General features: G+C 35.9%; 3 protein-coding genes across 3 annotated transcripts; 1 reads left to right on the plus strand and 2 right to left on the minus strand.

Annotated features, from left to right (window-relative positions):
• Positions 1–298: 298 nt before the first annotated feature.
• LOC120633955 (trypsin, alkaline B-like) lies at positions 299–3,553 on the minus strand. The gene is made up of 5 exons (XM_039904392.1): positions 3,508–3,553; positions 2,004–2,169; positions 1,709–1,711; positions 1,147–1,405; positions 299–589 (listed from the first exon to the last, which is right to left on the minus strand). The coding sequence occupies exons 1-5, from the start codon at positions 3,551–3,553 to the stop codon at positions 299–301; spliced, it is 765 nt and encodes a 254-aa protein (XP_039760326.1).
• Positions 3,554–8,276: 4,723 nt separating this feature from the next.
• Positions 8,277–11,306, minus strand: LOC120633940 (trypsin CFT-1-like). Its single transcript, XM_039904374.1, has 4 exons — positions 11,255–11,306; positions 10,818–10,986; positions 10,070–10,328; positions 8,277–8,564 (listed from the first exon to the last, which is right to left on the minus strand). Exons 1-4 carry the CDS (start codon positions 11,304–11,306, stop codon positions 8,277–8,279), a joined length of 768 nt encoding a protein of 255 aa, XP_039760308.1.
• Positions 11,307–12,576: 1,270 nt separating this feature from the next.
• Positions 12,577–15,923, plus strand: LOC120633946 (trypsin CFT-1-like). The gene is made up of 4 exons (XM_039904384.1): positions 12,577–12,625; positions 13,435–13,600; positions 14,112–14,370; positions 15,633–15,923. The coding sequence occupies exons 1-4, from the start codon at positions 12,577–12,579 to the stop codon at positions 15,921–15,923; spliced, it is 765 nt and encodes a 254-aa protein (XP_039760318.1).
• The last annotated feature ends 1,006 nt before the right edge of the window (positions 15,924–16,929 follow it).

A 16,929-nucleotide genomic window follows, 5' to 3' on the forward strand; every position in this document is an offset into this window, starting at 1 on the left:
ACATATTTATAATTTTTACAATAAATAGCTTATCATGCCTGTTTGAACCTAATTTGACAAAAAATATTAACTGTATCACATAAAATAAACAAATTATATAAAAAAATTATCACTAACATGTGGTAATATTCTTTAACGCGCTCCACGTGAAATGGAAAATATCCGGTGCCAAAGCTCTGTATCCAAAGGATAGAAGGATAGAAAGAGGAGACAGCAGTGGTTTAATAACTGCCTAAGTAGGATCATAATGATGGTTAAATAAAAATACAGAACCGTTAGGTAAATAAATTAATTTGCATTAAGCGTTAGATCTGATCCAATTGGTGAAGTGAGCAACTCGGGCATATACTGTAGGGAAATTTGGATCAGCACAACGCTGTCCAAAACTTGTTGCGCCAATGACAACATTATTGTGGACAATTGGTGAACCGGAGTCTCCTTGGCATGAACCGCGACCAGGTTGATCCCAGCCAGCGCATATCATGGCTGCAGTAATAGGGAATCCAGTATAAGCCCTTTGGCATCTTTGTTGCGGCACTACCCGAACTTGTACGTGACGTAATTGCTCTGATGGATTGTTTCCACTCGGCTGAAAAAATAATACAAAATTATTAAATTAAAAAGAAATGAATAATTTAAACTTTAGTATTTTATTGCCTAAGACAATTCACGTGTCTGCCGGTTAATTAAAGGTAGAAGGTCCCAGAAGGAATATCACACCGACCATAATTACAGAACAATGCACTATTTAAGGACGCTTGTATAAGAAATTTAGCGCGTCTTCCATTAATCGCTAAGACATGTAATGCCCGTTTTTACTGAACGAATGATTTGAGTGATGCGTAGTGAAAGATCTATCAACTCCTAGATGATGATAGTGACGTCGTTAAATCAATCAACTTGATTTTTGGCATAAAATTAGTTGTAAGGACGGAGAGTAACAAAGGCTCTTTTTATCCCTGAAAAACAAACTGTTCCCACGAATCTGTAAAAACCGGGCGAAGAACGCGGGCAACAACAGCTGATGATCTATAATTCTCAATTTGCTCAAGAGGATCGTCATTTTTACTCCGATCGTAAAGAACGACTGATTCTTAGATCGCTTTCCTGCGCAAATATGTCATAAATTAAATAAACACAACTTACTGTAGTCCAGCCCCATCCAGTAGCCCAAATAAGTGTGTTGTCAGGAATAACTACATTTTGCCCAATAATTGCTGCAGGCCGTACAGTGGTTCCTAATTGGAAGGCTGTTGACACTCTCAACAGAGCGATATCATTATTAAGTGTTCCTTGATTGTACTGAGGATGGAGGATACGAAGAGCGGAATTGTGAACACTACCACCACTGCTGGCATTGGTTGATCCAACGCGCACACGGAAATTATTCAAATTAATGTTGCCACTAGAAAGTAAAGCAAAATAAAACATTTTTATATCCCTATCCCTACTAATATTATTAATGTGAATGTAAGTTTGTTTGTTACGTTTTCATGCGAAAACTACTGAACCGATCTTCATGAAACTTTTTATACATATTCTTGGAGGTATTAGAAAAAAAAATACGTAAGATAAAAAAATGTTTGTGAAAACATCTCAAAATCTTATATATAACTATAGGTGTAGACTATGTAGCAGTACGCTGCCTCCAAAAATTATGCGGGCGAAGCCGCAGGGCACATCTAGTATTATATAATATTGCACGAACTGGCTCATATTTTGCCTGTGTTAGCGACCAGTCCTCTCCTTGGGTTATACATAATTCGATTAGAGATAAATGATAATAAGAATAGATAGCATCGTAGCTGTAGCGAATAATATGGCAATATGCTCTGTAATTGGCTTGTAAAAATAATAAAAAAATTAAAATAAGTTTTACGGGAATAGTCCCTCGAAAGGGAACCAATATAATATACCTTGATCCAATATACAAAAGGTATTTGTTATGAAATTGTTCTAACCTTCTAGTAATAGTAAATTATAAAAATATATTTTTCTCTTACTTTAAACAATGAGCAGCTGTGAGCATAGATCTATTGTTAATAACACTGCCACCGCAGTTCTGGCGAAAAGATATGTTATTTCTTGAGAATAAGAGAACGGCTGAAAAGGGGTAGGTTTGAATGCTTGTGATTGTCCCACCGACTATTCTGTCCTGACGAGGAAATGCTGGAATATAACGAAAAGTTATCGTTAAATGCAGAACAATCGGATTGATTGAATGAGCACAAACTATAATTAAGATAAATGTTCACTAGTACATAAATTCGAGGTTGACTGGAATTTCACTCGGACAATAACGTCATTTAATGAAGATATTAAATCGAATTAATGGTATTTTAAGTTTTAGGTTATTAACTTTCTCTAACAAATTTGATAACTCATTTACTCAACTTCTTTGCTTATAAGTAGCAGCAAGAATACAAAAACAAAATTCTTTATATGCCACCGTAATTTCAGCGGCACAAGCATTGGTGCCACCAGCAAGAGTGCGAATGAAATTTTTTATTAAAAAAGGTCAAATATTCCCATTCTTAGCTTGAAATTAAGAATGGTACGACAATAGTCTGACTAGAGTGATTTTAACATTTACTTTTTCCTCAGTTGCAGAGTAGTCTGTACAGGAAAGGCATCCTTGCGGGTCTCACAAGGTTAGCCATGTCAGCTGGGCATCTCACTCTGGAATCTGGGGCGTTAATGGTTGAGAAGTTCTCCCGGCACTTCACCATCAGCAGATTTATTCTTACGAGTATTCATTGCTTACGAACTATATACCATAATCGAATCGCAAACTTTGCAACGCGGGCTTAATCATCAGTTTTACTTGACCAAATAGTGCCTTTCGATGGCAAATTATTTTAAAAAGCACCATTTGGAAATACTCAAATCGCTGTAGGTGTCCCCATAATATTTGAAAAGTTCCTTCGATTTCACCAGGATCTCTTCAACATATCTTAAATTGGACACTGGGGAAGTATACCATTTCAAACAAAAAATATTTTTTCAAATTGGTTTATAAATGACAGAGTTCTGGGGTAATTAACAAAAAATAATAATATTAAAAAAATACAACTGAATTGAGAACCTCCTCATTTTTAGTAAGTTAGTTAAAAAGAAGGGTTCAAAAAGCGGCTTTATCGCTTAGTTGCGATCTCTTTCAGGTAACTTTAGGCTTGGGAAAATCATTAATTATTTTGGGAAACTATTTCCATGGAATACGCTTCTAGCGTCAATCTATCAAGCCTCTTACGACTGTCACGATTTATTTTTGTGGCTCAATGATAGTGTCATTGATACAGAGTATTTTGATAGTGTCCCGAGCCTTTTTGTTTTTACAGTTAGGGCAATACCTTCATAACATCAATTCATCAGGGCTTGTACACTTATTATCGCGACTTACTCCGATGGTTCCGAGCAAGAATTAAATGGTGAATGATCATCCTCCTGATAACTGATCACAGAATTCTACTTAAGGCTGCATACAGTAAGTATAAATTGTAAACTTACCAGAAGCAACAGTAAGGTACGCTAATAAAAGTGTAATTTTCTTCATTGTGACAGTATCAGATATGTACTACTCACTGTGTAAGAAAATATTGTTTTGAATCGGAATCAATATATAATATTGTTTTTATGCTGTCCTAAATAGGGTGATTAGCTGAAGGATTACGTACTTAGGAAGTAAGATTTATTGTTCCATGATCAAAGTTAACATTCTAAGATAATTTCAATAACTTATATGACGTACGTTATTGAAATTATCTTGGAAAATTATTGAGACGATTATGATAAAGAATTTAATTTACGATGTAAATTTTGCATAACGATAATAGTAAATTAGAAAAACCTTAATTACTAAATTAAGGTTTTTCTAATCGACTGAAGCGAGCCCTTTACGATGTAGGAAAATTCATACCAGTTTTTTTTTATGTTGTTACACATTGGGTTATCGATAGAATGTAAATCTGTGGCGAATCCCTGATGTAATTATTCACTAAGCTTCAGTGCTAAGCTGTCACGAATTTTTATTTATTCGCGGTATAAAAAGTATAATTTGTCCAGGATGCAACTATTTTCTATGCAAAACTGCAACTATTTTCTTTCCGGGTGCAAAAAGTATAAATTGCATTTCGATAAAGGTATACCAAATTTTACATTTTATTATTTTATTCGCAGTTGCTTGCGACTTCGTCCGCTTTTCGCTTTTCGTCCGGTTTTTAATAATTGCCTCGGCACAGTTTATTTAGCCGGACTTAAAATTATGATATGTCTATCTCCAGGATGCAAGCTATAAATCATGAGATGTGTGATCTAAAAGCAGCACCAAAAAATAGTCGTCCCATCCATCTCCTGAATTAATCAACATTGACTAAAGTCAGTAGATGGATGGGTGACCCAATTTGTAAGTTTGAAGGAGAATTCAGTGTACTTCGGTTTCTCAAAGGCAAATAGTAAACGTTAAATTAAATTGTCAAAATCATACCCTTAGTTGAATCGTACGTAGCAGGATTACCAAGAAAATTCCTACTGTTTGCTATGAAGCTTGGTCTTAAATAAGTGGGTTGCAGCTGTCTGCTAAAGAGTTATGTTCTCTGTCTTTAAATATATTCACTTATTCTTCACCATATTTGGGCAGAGCTAAACTTATGAGACAATAAAAAAATCCTTTCCAATAAAAAAGGTTAATAATATCGGTTTAGTTCACAGTGACGTACAGTTTTACTATAAGTATTCAACCCATTTAACTCTCTTAGGGGTGGAATTTCGAAAAATGCTTATCCTCTTAGTGTGAGGTTTCATCATAATAGATACCTGCTTTCTAAATTCCAAGTTTTCTCACCCCAGTGGTTTAGGCTTAGCGGATACCAACACAGTATAAAGAATACACCCTCCAAAATTCATGACTCGGGGACCAGTGGTTTAGGCTGTGCGTCCACTTTCAGTCGTATTTTAATCCTTATATAACCCCGTTGGGGGTAGTATTTCTAAAAATTGTGGTACTCAAGTAGCTTTACTTAGTTTAAGAAGTCAAAGTACCAAGTTTCGTGGATATTACTTGAAAAAATGGGAGACGACGACGTACAAACTTTATATCCCTATCAAACCCACTTGGAGGTGAAATTTCAAAAAATGCTTATCCTCTTAGTGTGAGGTTTCATCATAATAGATACCTGCTTTCTAAATTCCAAGTTTCTCACCCCAGTGGTTTAGGCTGTGCGTTGATTATCAGCCAGTATTTTAATAATAGAAGATATGTGCTAAATTTTATTAAGAATGGTGCAGCAGTAGAACATAACGAATTTATAATATAAGTATGGAAGTATTTATTTATTTATTAGCTTTTCAAGGGCAGGAAACAGTACTATTACACATAATAGCCATGTTTTTTGTCACATAAACCAAAGAAGTTTCCACAACTTAGTTATACATAAACAACAACATTAATTAAAAATTGCTAAGGGATTAACTACCAAGCGAAAATTACGTAACAAATATACTTATAATATATTATTTTGCCATAAATATTTTCCTAAAAGTGCCAATTTTGACGTGAAAAATGTCCGTCTCACTACATCTGCTGTTGAAAGCATTGCACGCACGAGATAGAGAAAGTTATTTGTGGAATAACTTGTCTTCCATCTAGCCCACGCAAAGGTTTAAGTCTAGCATTTAGCCTACAACAGGCAAAATCAATATTACTTAGAAGAAGTGGAGAGTCAACCTAATTATGTATCATTTTATATATGTTTATATGTATATTCTATGTGTTTATGTATATAATTTATAAAAAATATTCATCAGGCATCTTAGTATCCATAACACAAGCTACGCTTACTTTGGGGCTAGATGGCGATGTGTGTATTGTCGTAGTATATTTATTTATTTATTATATAACAACATTTAATCTCTTAAATCACGTCTTTTATCTAAAGTCATTTCAATAGCAGATGTACTATGATGAAAAACTAAATTACGACGTTGAATATAACGTAGAAATTTATTATAAATCTTTTCAATTGCATTAAATTTGTTTACGCATTATATTGCGGATTCCAGCTTGCAGTACAGTACTCACAAATTGATCGTATTAAGGCATTAAATAAAAGAACCAGAATTGTAGTCTTCTTAAAATCTTTAGTAACACGTATGATAAAACCAAGCATTGTTATCGAGGTGTATTTCCAGGTCACGCTGTTCATCCGCCCTAACAAGCAAGCTATTGCTAAGGTAATAATTACTAAATATATCATTTATCTTTCTGGTTAAATTAATAACATGACACTTTTTGACATTAATATCAAGAAGGTTGACAATAAGTATTCAATCTTATTATGATTATTATTTGAAGTTTTTCAGTTTTTCGTTTTCCATTTTATGAATTGGAATTTGACAGACGGGTAGTTAGCCTTACATTCCGACTGAAAAGCGTTTAACAATTAGAACAGTAACTTAACCTAAGTAAACTTTGTTTTAAAAACCGCCGACTTTCAATATAATGAATGTTATTCTACTATTCCACCAATCCGCACTGGGCCAGCTTTTTGATTCTAGTAGAGGAGCCCACGCATTTGATACCCATATTGAGGCAGCCAGAGCTGCCATCTTGGTCCGACTTTTAGAAAACATAGCTAAGAGCATTCCCGACTAATTCATCTTTCAAATAAAAAAAAGCAAAATTGAAATCCATTCTTGCGTTCAGGAAATACTATGCCACCTACAGACTAATTCATAGAAACACGTTAAACGTCGAGGGTTAAGAAGAAGGGGAGATAGTTAACCACTCTATGTAAACCAGCACTGATGGCTGATGGCTGAACGCAGAAATTAGTCTGTGACACAAACAAATTGAGTTCGATTATCTCGGCTCGGATATTATTACTGGATTCTAGGTAGGCTAAGAATATTGCCACAGCAGACGTTTAGCGTTAGAAAAATCAAACTAAACCAAAAAGGTAGCTTGTTTTTTTATCTATACCAAAATGTATATCGTCACTGACTTTCGTTACTGTCATGACAGTGCTGTTGTAGTAATTGTGTTTGAGCAGTATTGTGCAAGAATAGGGCTATGCCCATTCTCGGCATACTAAGAATGGTATGGTAAGGGTGATATTATATGTAAATGTATGATATGGGCCTCATAAAAAGGCGCAGAGTCACTCAGCAGGCGATAAAGGCAGCTCTGCTCGGAGTATCTCTACGTGATCAAATCAGAAATGTGGAGATCCGTAGAAGAACCAGAGTTACCGACATAGCTCAATGAGTCACGTTGGGGTCCCAAGGTGCTGGAATGGCAACCCCGAACTGGTAAACGCAGCATTGCTCGACCCCCGAATAGGTGGACGGACGACATTAGGCGCGTCGCAGGTAGCCGCTGGATTCAAGCGGCACAAAACCATCGCCTTTGGAACTCCCTACAAAAGACCTATGTCCAGCAGTGAACGTCTATCGGTTGATATGATGATGATGATGATGACGATGATGTATGGTTAAGGTATGGCGAAGTTTATATAAAATCCTTTATCATCAATCATCGATAGTCGAATCACCAATCAATCCACTGCTGAACTAAAGGCCTCTCCAGGGAGAACATAATTACCACGCTGAGCAGACCGGTTGGTGATCACAGTAGATGATAATAGTAGCACAGAGAACGCTGATACCCATTCTTTGTTATATTCCCTTAGACGCTCATACGGCGGGAAGAGGAGTTTAATAAAATGAATATAGCATTTTCTTTCGCTTTTTATTTTAATTCGCTTCTTCTCATTCTTAAGATAAAAATAAAGTTACATGTGTTAAAGTATTTATCTTACTGGTAAATAAACAAAGTTGACAATTGAATAAAGTTGACAATGCTCCGCGAAAGGAAGGAGATACGGTGGAAGGCTCCGTACGGTGTAATGTATAACTTTATCAATCTTTATACCCACACAAAACAGATTTCGGCAATGTACTCTCAAGGCATGATTCACTCCCACACCGGTACAACCTCAGGAGATGTTAACTTTGCAATGAGATATTGTTAAGATACAATTATTCATTGTCAATTGTAAAGAAGTTATAAGTTACACAGCAGAGATTCTCCTGCTTTTTGCGGAGCATTGCAAATTAAGCTTGATTTTCATTGAAGATACATCATGGAATTCTGCAAAGTACCTAACACCTGCTTCAATGCGATATTGGGTGAACAAACCTTGAAATAAAATTATTTATTTTAAGTGCAGGTAAATTGTGTGTTTTAAACTACTTTTAAAATAAAATATTTCAACATGTTTTTAAGCATTGTTTCGAATCCAGGCAATATATCTTGAAATTCTGGCATAAACAGCTGGCCAGCGTGCGGATGCACATTCACGACCGAAACTAGTGACGCCGATCACCACGTTACCGTGAACGAGACCTGTGCCAGAGTCACCAAAGCAAGAACCCCGACCACCGAAGTTCCAGCCGGCACACAGCATATTCGCAGTGATAGCGCCTCCACCATACGCATTAGCGCATTGTGCTTGATTGATTGTCCGTAATTCAACGTGACGGAGTTGTTCCGATGGACTTCCAAAAGGCTAAAAAAAAACAAGTCATTATCGAATCATCGTCATCAATAGGCCCATAGTCACGCTGGGCATACTCTGTCTCTGGTCTGGGGAGGTGGACGGGGTCTGGGGGAGAGGGTCGCAAAGGTATTAGTAGCACAGAGGACGCTGCTGCCCGTTCCCCGTTATATTTCCTTAGTCACCTCGTACGACACTCGCGGGAAGAGGAATTGGTGACAACTGTATCCTGACCTGCCGTCATCACAGGGCCTGAATTATCTTCATCATCAAAATCATCATTATCACCGGCCCACTACAGGGCACGAGTCTCCACCCACAGTGGAGAAGGGCTTAGGGCGAAGTGCGGATTGGTGAACTTCGCATGCCTTTGATAACATTCATACATTCACTACACACCCCTTATACATATCTACATATACATAGCACCACTATGAACATACTTGCATGCAATAATTATAAATTTTATTTTAAATGTCCTTTTGATAAAATTTCTCACTATTTGCTCGTTGTGTAATTTTTCCTGTATAATTGAGGAAGGCTTACTACTAAAAACACAGTTTTTACTAGTTCAGTAGTCAATGAACAATTGAATTGTTTTACAATTACAAATAGGTAATTTGCGATGTAAATGTACCTACCCAATAACTCGAACCTATAAATATTATACAATTAAATAACTTGTGAAGTTTTTACAAATTTGTATTTTGTAGTTATCAATATGTAATTAAATAGATAAAAAAAAAAACATTGTTATAAGACATTCAGGTTTCCTTGCGATGTTTTCCTTACCCGTTAAAGCAAAGGAACCGGAGTCCTGACCGCAAGCTTATTTTTTTAAAGTTTACAGGAAGTTAATTGCTTTGATTTTCTAGTTGTTGGTACTCAAATGTTCAAATACAGATTACGGCGTCTTGGGTTCGATTCTCGTGTCGGGGTTAAAAATGCGAATGCGATGCGGAAGTTACTCGTATGGTTTAATTGCAGCCGAGTCTGGATAAAAAGAAAGCTAACCCGGTGCTAAGACATGTTCCTCAGTTCGGACTTTTTGTCTGAGGGAATCGAGTACTGAATATAGTGTAACATAGTTTTATATCTGAGTGTAATATGTGCGTGTGGGAAGCTAATCAAAAAATTCCTCCTCTGCACGGCTAGCATGGGCAGGAGACAATTATCTCCCCGGGGAAAGGATAAAAAATTATTTAACTTCTCCCACAGCTTTATCAACTCTTAGAGTACTGGGGCACAAGTGGAAATAATATCCAAATAATATGTGTAATAATAAACGGGGATAAACTTCTCCTATTCCATGTTCCCGTGCTTTAGCAGGCGGACACGTTAATTATATCCCCTGTCAAGGGATTTAATCGGGAGGTATAATTTTTGTCGCCTGCCTGTGCAGGTAGGTATACGATTTTATTATATTTATTTATATTAATGTACTGTGCCTTGTTGCCTGATGCAAGTAAATGAATAAATTAGAGTTTTTTTTTAATACAAGTTATAAATTAACTTACAGTCGTGTATCCCCATCCAAGAGCCATTACGTTTGCATTGTCAGGGATATTCACATTGGCTCCAATAAGAGCTCCAGCTCGCACGCTTGTTCCAAAGTTAAAAGCGGTCGCTACTCTGACCACGCCAACATCGTTATCGTGGCTCCTGGTATTGTAGTGTGGGTGACTGATGAGCTGAGCCACATTATGTACGGAACCCCCACTGTTGGCTCTGGTGGAACCGACACGCATGCGGTGAAGACTGGCAGTTGCTTGCCCACTATTAAACGAGACGATTAATTTATTCTGATGAATATTATTGAAAAGAAGATATTATATAGGTGAAGATTTAAAATAGAGTGAGTGATAATTAATCTGTGTTCCATCATCATTATTAACAACCCATTGCCGTCCCACTACAGGAGTTGGGTCTCCTTTCAGAGTGGGAAGGGTTTAGGCGTCCCACGTCTTTGAGAGCATTACAGAGCAATCTTAGACATGCAGGTTTCCTGACGATGTTGTCCTTCGCCGTTAAAGCAAGCGATATTTTAATTGCTTAAATTAAAACACCCATGAATCCGAAAATTTAGGGGTGAATGCCGAAGCTCTAACCACTAGGCCAACAAAAATAGTTATGGGCTAGGCATATTTTTTGAAGAAGGTTTAGACTGTAGCATTATGTTGCGGCACGTAGGCCATAAGGGCACAGCTAGTTCAAAATAATGTACTTATATATAATAGAAGTAGGTGTGTTTGTGTAATAACTTACATCCAACAGTGAGTAGCTGAGAGAGCAGATCTATTGTTAATAATTGTAGCACCACACCATTGTCGGAAATTGTTGCCACTTCGTCTGAAAAGAAGAGCAGCTGTGAACGGATAAGTGTTGATATTGGTCACTGATCCACCTATTATCCTTTCCTGCTGCTTTGGGAGCGCTGAAACAAATGCAAAGCGTTAATAGCTTTAATACTTCATTATTAAATATTCGGACCCACCCAAAATGTTTCCATAAAAACAGTTAAGTTGTATTTCATCTTTCATGACTTCCCTGATTGGTTAGTGGAGAGCCTTCGCCTATAAACTGGTTATACAACAACCAAAAATGAGTGTTTACTTTTTCTGTAGACTTCATTAATAGTTTTAGAGAAAACTACTTTGTAACAAAAAATGGTGTGGTATATAAGAGAAAAAAAAGATACTTACAAGCAGCAGCTGAAAAGCAAATAGCCACCGATAAGATAATTAGAGTCTTCATCGTCTTAGCTTGATGTATGTAGCCGTCTCATTAATTTGTTTATATACTATATAGGTAATTATTATCATTAATGATTAGATAACTCCTACCAAATATCCCCTATGCATTTTATCAATAAGATATATAATATCTTCTCTATGTAAAAAAAAATCTTTCTACACTTTTAATAAAACTGTAACTGGGTAAACATATTAGAACCGTATTGTTTTTTTTATATTTAAAATGAATATAAAAAAAAATAGGAACCAGCTGGATTTGAACTAATTTTTTTTTTTGGTTTTCCTAGGCCTATCTGTATCTGTAAAATAGCATCACGCTGAAACTATTTGATTGTAACTAATACTATAGATTAATACAAAGCCTGAAAACTATGTAAATGATAATTTTAATCTAATAAATAATTAATGGAACTGCCTTGTTGATCTATAGTGTTAAGCACGTTTAATTATGGATCAGGAGATACTGCATAAAATTTCCGGAATTCAGTGTATTTTCTTCGGTGATATTTCCTAGATATGGTGACCTTGAGCTGCAGATTCAAGTACTATGCGGGATCCCTTACCTTTTAGGATTAAAGGGGCTTGGACTTATTATCATGGTATCGAGAATTTCCATTCGGAATAAAAAAACCATAAGGTCAAATTTTTAATTTATTATAATTTTGTATATACTAAACTAGTTAATATATAGTGATAGTTTCATTTCAAATCTTTTGTACTGCTCCGGATTAAGAATGTTATCAAAAAATTTAGAACCAGTGCCATAAATGTGACAGAATTAGTCTTATCTTATATATCCACTCTATATATTAGGCTTATTAATAACTTAAGAAGCCGTAGGAATAATCGAAAACACCAAGCGTCGTTCTCTCGATGTTACAATTCGCATTTACACATAATTACTACATACTTTGTATTTCGTTCGCTATATAGTAGCTAGGAAAGAACCTAAATATAATTATTTACATTTTACATGGCACAGACTCAAAATTTAGTTTAGAAGTTAGTTTTGAGTTACTCTTAGTCGGCGCTAATGCGTCGATTTCGTACGGGGCAATAATTTAAACTTTCTTCTGCAATACTTCAAATAATCATATGTCAGCTCAATAAGGTGTCTCGAAACCACACTCATACATTTTAATTATATTTATTTGTAAGTATAGATAACCTATTGATTACAAGATAAGTGACTGATTGTTAAGTTAAGTCAGTAGGTATATAAACCAAAATTTAGATCATACCAAATTATTTGTATAAACTTTTCACTAATAATGTGGAAGCTTCCTTTTTTGTTGGGCATTTGCCTTATCACCGCTGAGGGTAAGTTACGAACAAAAATAGATAATTAGAATACCCAGCAGGATTATTACACATCTCCCGACAGGCTTGCGTACAGTTGCGGCAGGCGTACATCTCGCAATCTTTGCTGTAAAACGTGACTTTTACATACAATAAAAAAAAGAAGGTGACGTTTGACAACAGTGATCGCGAGATTTCCGCTTGTCGCAAGCGTTTTTGAGATACATAATCACCCTGTGGTGCTTCACCTAACACGTAGACCACAACACTTTCAAAAGAAATGGCTATTTTTTTGTTTTAATAGCAAATGTTTTTTTGAAATTACCACAAAAAGGGTATCGATACATTTTACACTCAGGGATCTTTATTATGTCTATAACGCGAGCTGACGGTTTCCTAATTACCACAAATAGCCAAACTTTGTTTACATTAATGGTAGTAAAAAAAAATAACGTAAAACAAATAAATAGTTATAATGTAAACAAAAACAACCCCAAAAATAACATATGAACCAAAATAAAACGTCTTCGAGACCGATGCAGCAAGGCATTATCCGAGATGCAGCATTATCCAGCATTACCCTCTCGAATGGCCAAACAAATTATTTGGCCAAGGTAGCCAAAAGCCAGGTCACCAGTTTACTTGAAACTCGAGAACCCTTTTTGACAATACTCCTCTACTCCAAAATCAAAATAACGCAAAATAAGCTTAAAAAAAGGGGTTTAATTTGACATTACATACACACATTCCAGTTTTATTTATTTGTAGATATTAATGGATGAGTACGCTGTAATGTTATTATTGATAATGTTGAGTATCCTTTGATATAGCTTTACCGAAGCAGGAAAGGATAGTTGGTGGGTCTGGAGCTAATATAAGCCAATACCCATTTGCCGCCGTTCTTCTGATATCATGGAATAACGCAGCTTTCCGGCAAGACTGCGCTGGCGCAATTATTAACAACAGATCCATTCTTTCAGCTGCTCATTGCTGGGTGTAAGTAAATAGATTTAAATATTTTGTAAAAGAAGCCCCTGTTCTGCGATCTTAGAACAAAAGACTGTAAGAAATTAAACTTATCCGCAGGCGAAGGAAATACCTAGCTCTGTATGGTGTAATTTATACCAAATTTCTTTACACCACGTGCAGTTTGCGAAAAAGCCTATTTTTAAGACCTGTACTCAAAATTTCTTTTCAATACAAAAGCATCCTTAAGAGATGTAGATTTCACAACGCTCACTGCAGAAAAGACATGCATATTTCCTAAAAATTTATTTTTTACCCCGACGTAAAAACGACGAAAACAAAAATGGCGTATTAACTATTTTTCCATAACTTCCTCAATTTAGGTATGAAATGAAAAGGCTTGACTACTAGAGTTCTATAATATGCCTTGACTTTGATGACTTGACCTTGAATCCAAGATGGCCGCCACCACAAAATTAAAATTTTTTTTATTCACCACTCCTTATATTTTAATTGTCATAACATACTTATAATTTTATAGCGGTAAGAATGCTGGTTATCGTGTTCGAGTTGGCTCGACCAATGCAAATAGTGGCGGTGCTGTTCACAACGTGCAACGACATATCACCCATCCAAATTATGTTAATAGCGGAGGAAATTTAAGAAGTGATATTGGTATAGTAAGACTGGCAAGTTCTATTGTATTTGGAGGCAGTGTTAGAGCTGGATCGATTGCTGGGGCCAATTTCAACATCGCAGATAACACCAACGTTTGGGCACTTGGATGGGGTCTTCTATCTGTAAGTTTATAATACACCATAGTAAAAAAAATACAGTATTGTAATGAGGCATAGGGCTAATTGTTTCAGGGTATTGTTGTCATAAGCATATTTTTTTACTTTTCAATTCCAATCTAATATCAGCTATTGAAATAAAAGCATTTTTCCTGGATTTCAAAAGCAATCGACTTAATTGAGGCAGGAAAAAGGAGAGATCACTCCTAGTCTGGAGTTGGGAACTTGACAATGTCTACCCCGTGCTTTTGAGAGCAGGGTGAGACCTACCACCCAACAGTGAGATTGATTGCTAATAAATTATGGTGAAATTTTCATTAACCATGCAGAAGTGGGTACTTTAAAATTTGTGATTTCACGTCGAGTAAATCGAAGTTTAGGTTAAGGCAAAAATTTATTCAATTAGAATATTATATCATTATTTTGAACTCTATTTATGGATTCTGAGCGGCCTTTCGAGCTTAGAAGCCCAGCCTGACAACTCAAAAATAGTAAGCGAACAGCTAGAAACGACGCTGTGTTAGGTTTGTATAGTTACATCATTCTACTCACATCTCGCTCATCATAGGCGCTTGGACTGGTGCCTCAAATAAATAGCCTTTTACCTCATGTATTTCTTTATAATTTACTATTTAAAAAATTTTTACTTCAAAAATATAAAATTAACATTTCGGTCTACATTCCCCGTTATTGTTTTAAAACTTTTATTCATCGTTTGGTGGATCTGTTTGGTGTGGAGTATAAGGATTGAAGAAATTATAAATTACACCACACAGATTCTCCTGCTTTTCGCAGAGTATAGCAAATTAAGCTTAATTGTGATAATATATCATGGATTTCCGCAAAGTAACGCCTGCTTCTATACAATATCGGGCACAAGCTGTTGGAGAGTATGGCTGTGGCTTACAAACAGATGATGATGTTAAAAATAAACATTTGCCTTTTATTGATAGTAATAAATAATTGACGGTTCAAGCAGATGGCCCAGCTGATGAAAGTGAAAATCATCCCTATAAACGGAGCAACACTTTGCAGCCTTGCAGGGCAAAAAATACTTTTACGGAGTGCCACATCGTGTCCATTAACCTAAGACGTAGGTGTTAGGCCTCATGGGAAAAACGATAACCGTGCCTTGCAACTCGGAAACTGCGGAACGCAAAAATACTGATTGGCGGAATAAACATGGCGGAAAAACTTCCACGGAGGAGCTCTGTGACAAAAGATCTATACTACTATAAAATTAAACAAATTTTTAAATAATATTTCAGTCGGGTGGTTGGTTATCTGAACAACTTCAACATGTGCAGCTAAGAATAACCGACCGAGCGAGATGTCAGAGTGCCTTCAATTCGAATCTTGTCAATGCTGCAACGATTTGTGCCGGCTGGAATACTAATGGTCGGGGTACATGCACTGGCGATTCCGGATCACCTCTCGTTCACAACGGTGTTGCTATAGGTGTGCTTTCTTTTGGTGGTGCTGTGTGTGGAGATGCGCGTTGGCCTTCTGTATACGCAAGAGTTTCGAGCTACAGTAACTGGATACGAAATAATGCTTAAAAATTAAAGTAAAAATCTTACTGATTGAGTACGATCACCATCTGTTTTAATTTATTATTTCCCTTTAATTTTGGGCAGCTTGGAGCCTAACGTGTCATACATAGGTATCAAAAGAAATATGCGAAAAGTGTTCTAAATTGTACGCTTAACAAAAATATGCTATCAAGATTTACAACAAAAGACGGGTCAAATAAACATGTTATTAAACTGGTGTAATTAAAGTAACAAAAATTCTTTAGCAGATTAAATTTAATAGTGCTATAGTTGTCCTATTCTTGCTTGTTTTTAAGGATTGCAGCACTAATAAATTAAATCTGCCACTTGGTCGATATAATATCGGCTCAAAATACACCTAAAGACTATTTTGTAAAATATTGTAATTTGTATACAATAGGCTTTTTATTTATATCTTATTTATTGATTACTATAAAACAAAACAATTAAATACTATTAGAAATCTGGTCCTTCGAATCACGACGAACCAATATAATTGCGGGCGTGTACTTGCAGAGTCTTTATAAATAAATAAGTATACTAAGACAATACACACATCGCCATCTAGCCCCAAAGTAAGCGTAGCTTGTGTTATGGGTAGTCTTTGAAGTGGCCGACGCCTGGCTTTCGGCTTACGCTGATCAAGCTTTCAAAACGCCTTTTGATTTGTCTTCCTATTCCATATAAATAATCTATCTTCTGTCTATATATATATAAAATTCAAAGTTCTGACTGACTGATAATTAACGTAAAGCTTAGACCACTGGGGGTTTTTTTTTACAGCTCGTTTCTGTTATGACGGTACTGAACAATAAGGTAGGATTTTTGAAATTCTACCCCAAAGGTAGGAAAGGAATAAAGTACTATAAGAATTTTTTTAAATTTATATACTACGAAAACGCAAACATCGCCATCTAGCCCCAAAGTAAGCGTAGCGTTATGGGTAGGTGACTGATGAATATTTTTATGAATAATATACATATAAACACTCAGACACTAAAACACATTCATG

Source organism: Pararge aegeria, chromosome 2 (assembly GCF_905163445.1).
Source record: "Pararge aegeria chromosome 2, ilParAegt1.1, whole genome shotgun sequence".
NCBI classification, from domain to species: Eukaryota; Metazoa; Arthropoda; class Insecta; order Lepidoptera; family Nymphalidae; genus Pararge; species Pararge aegeria.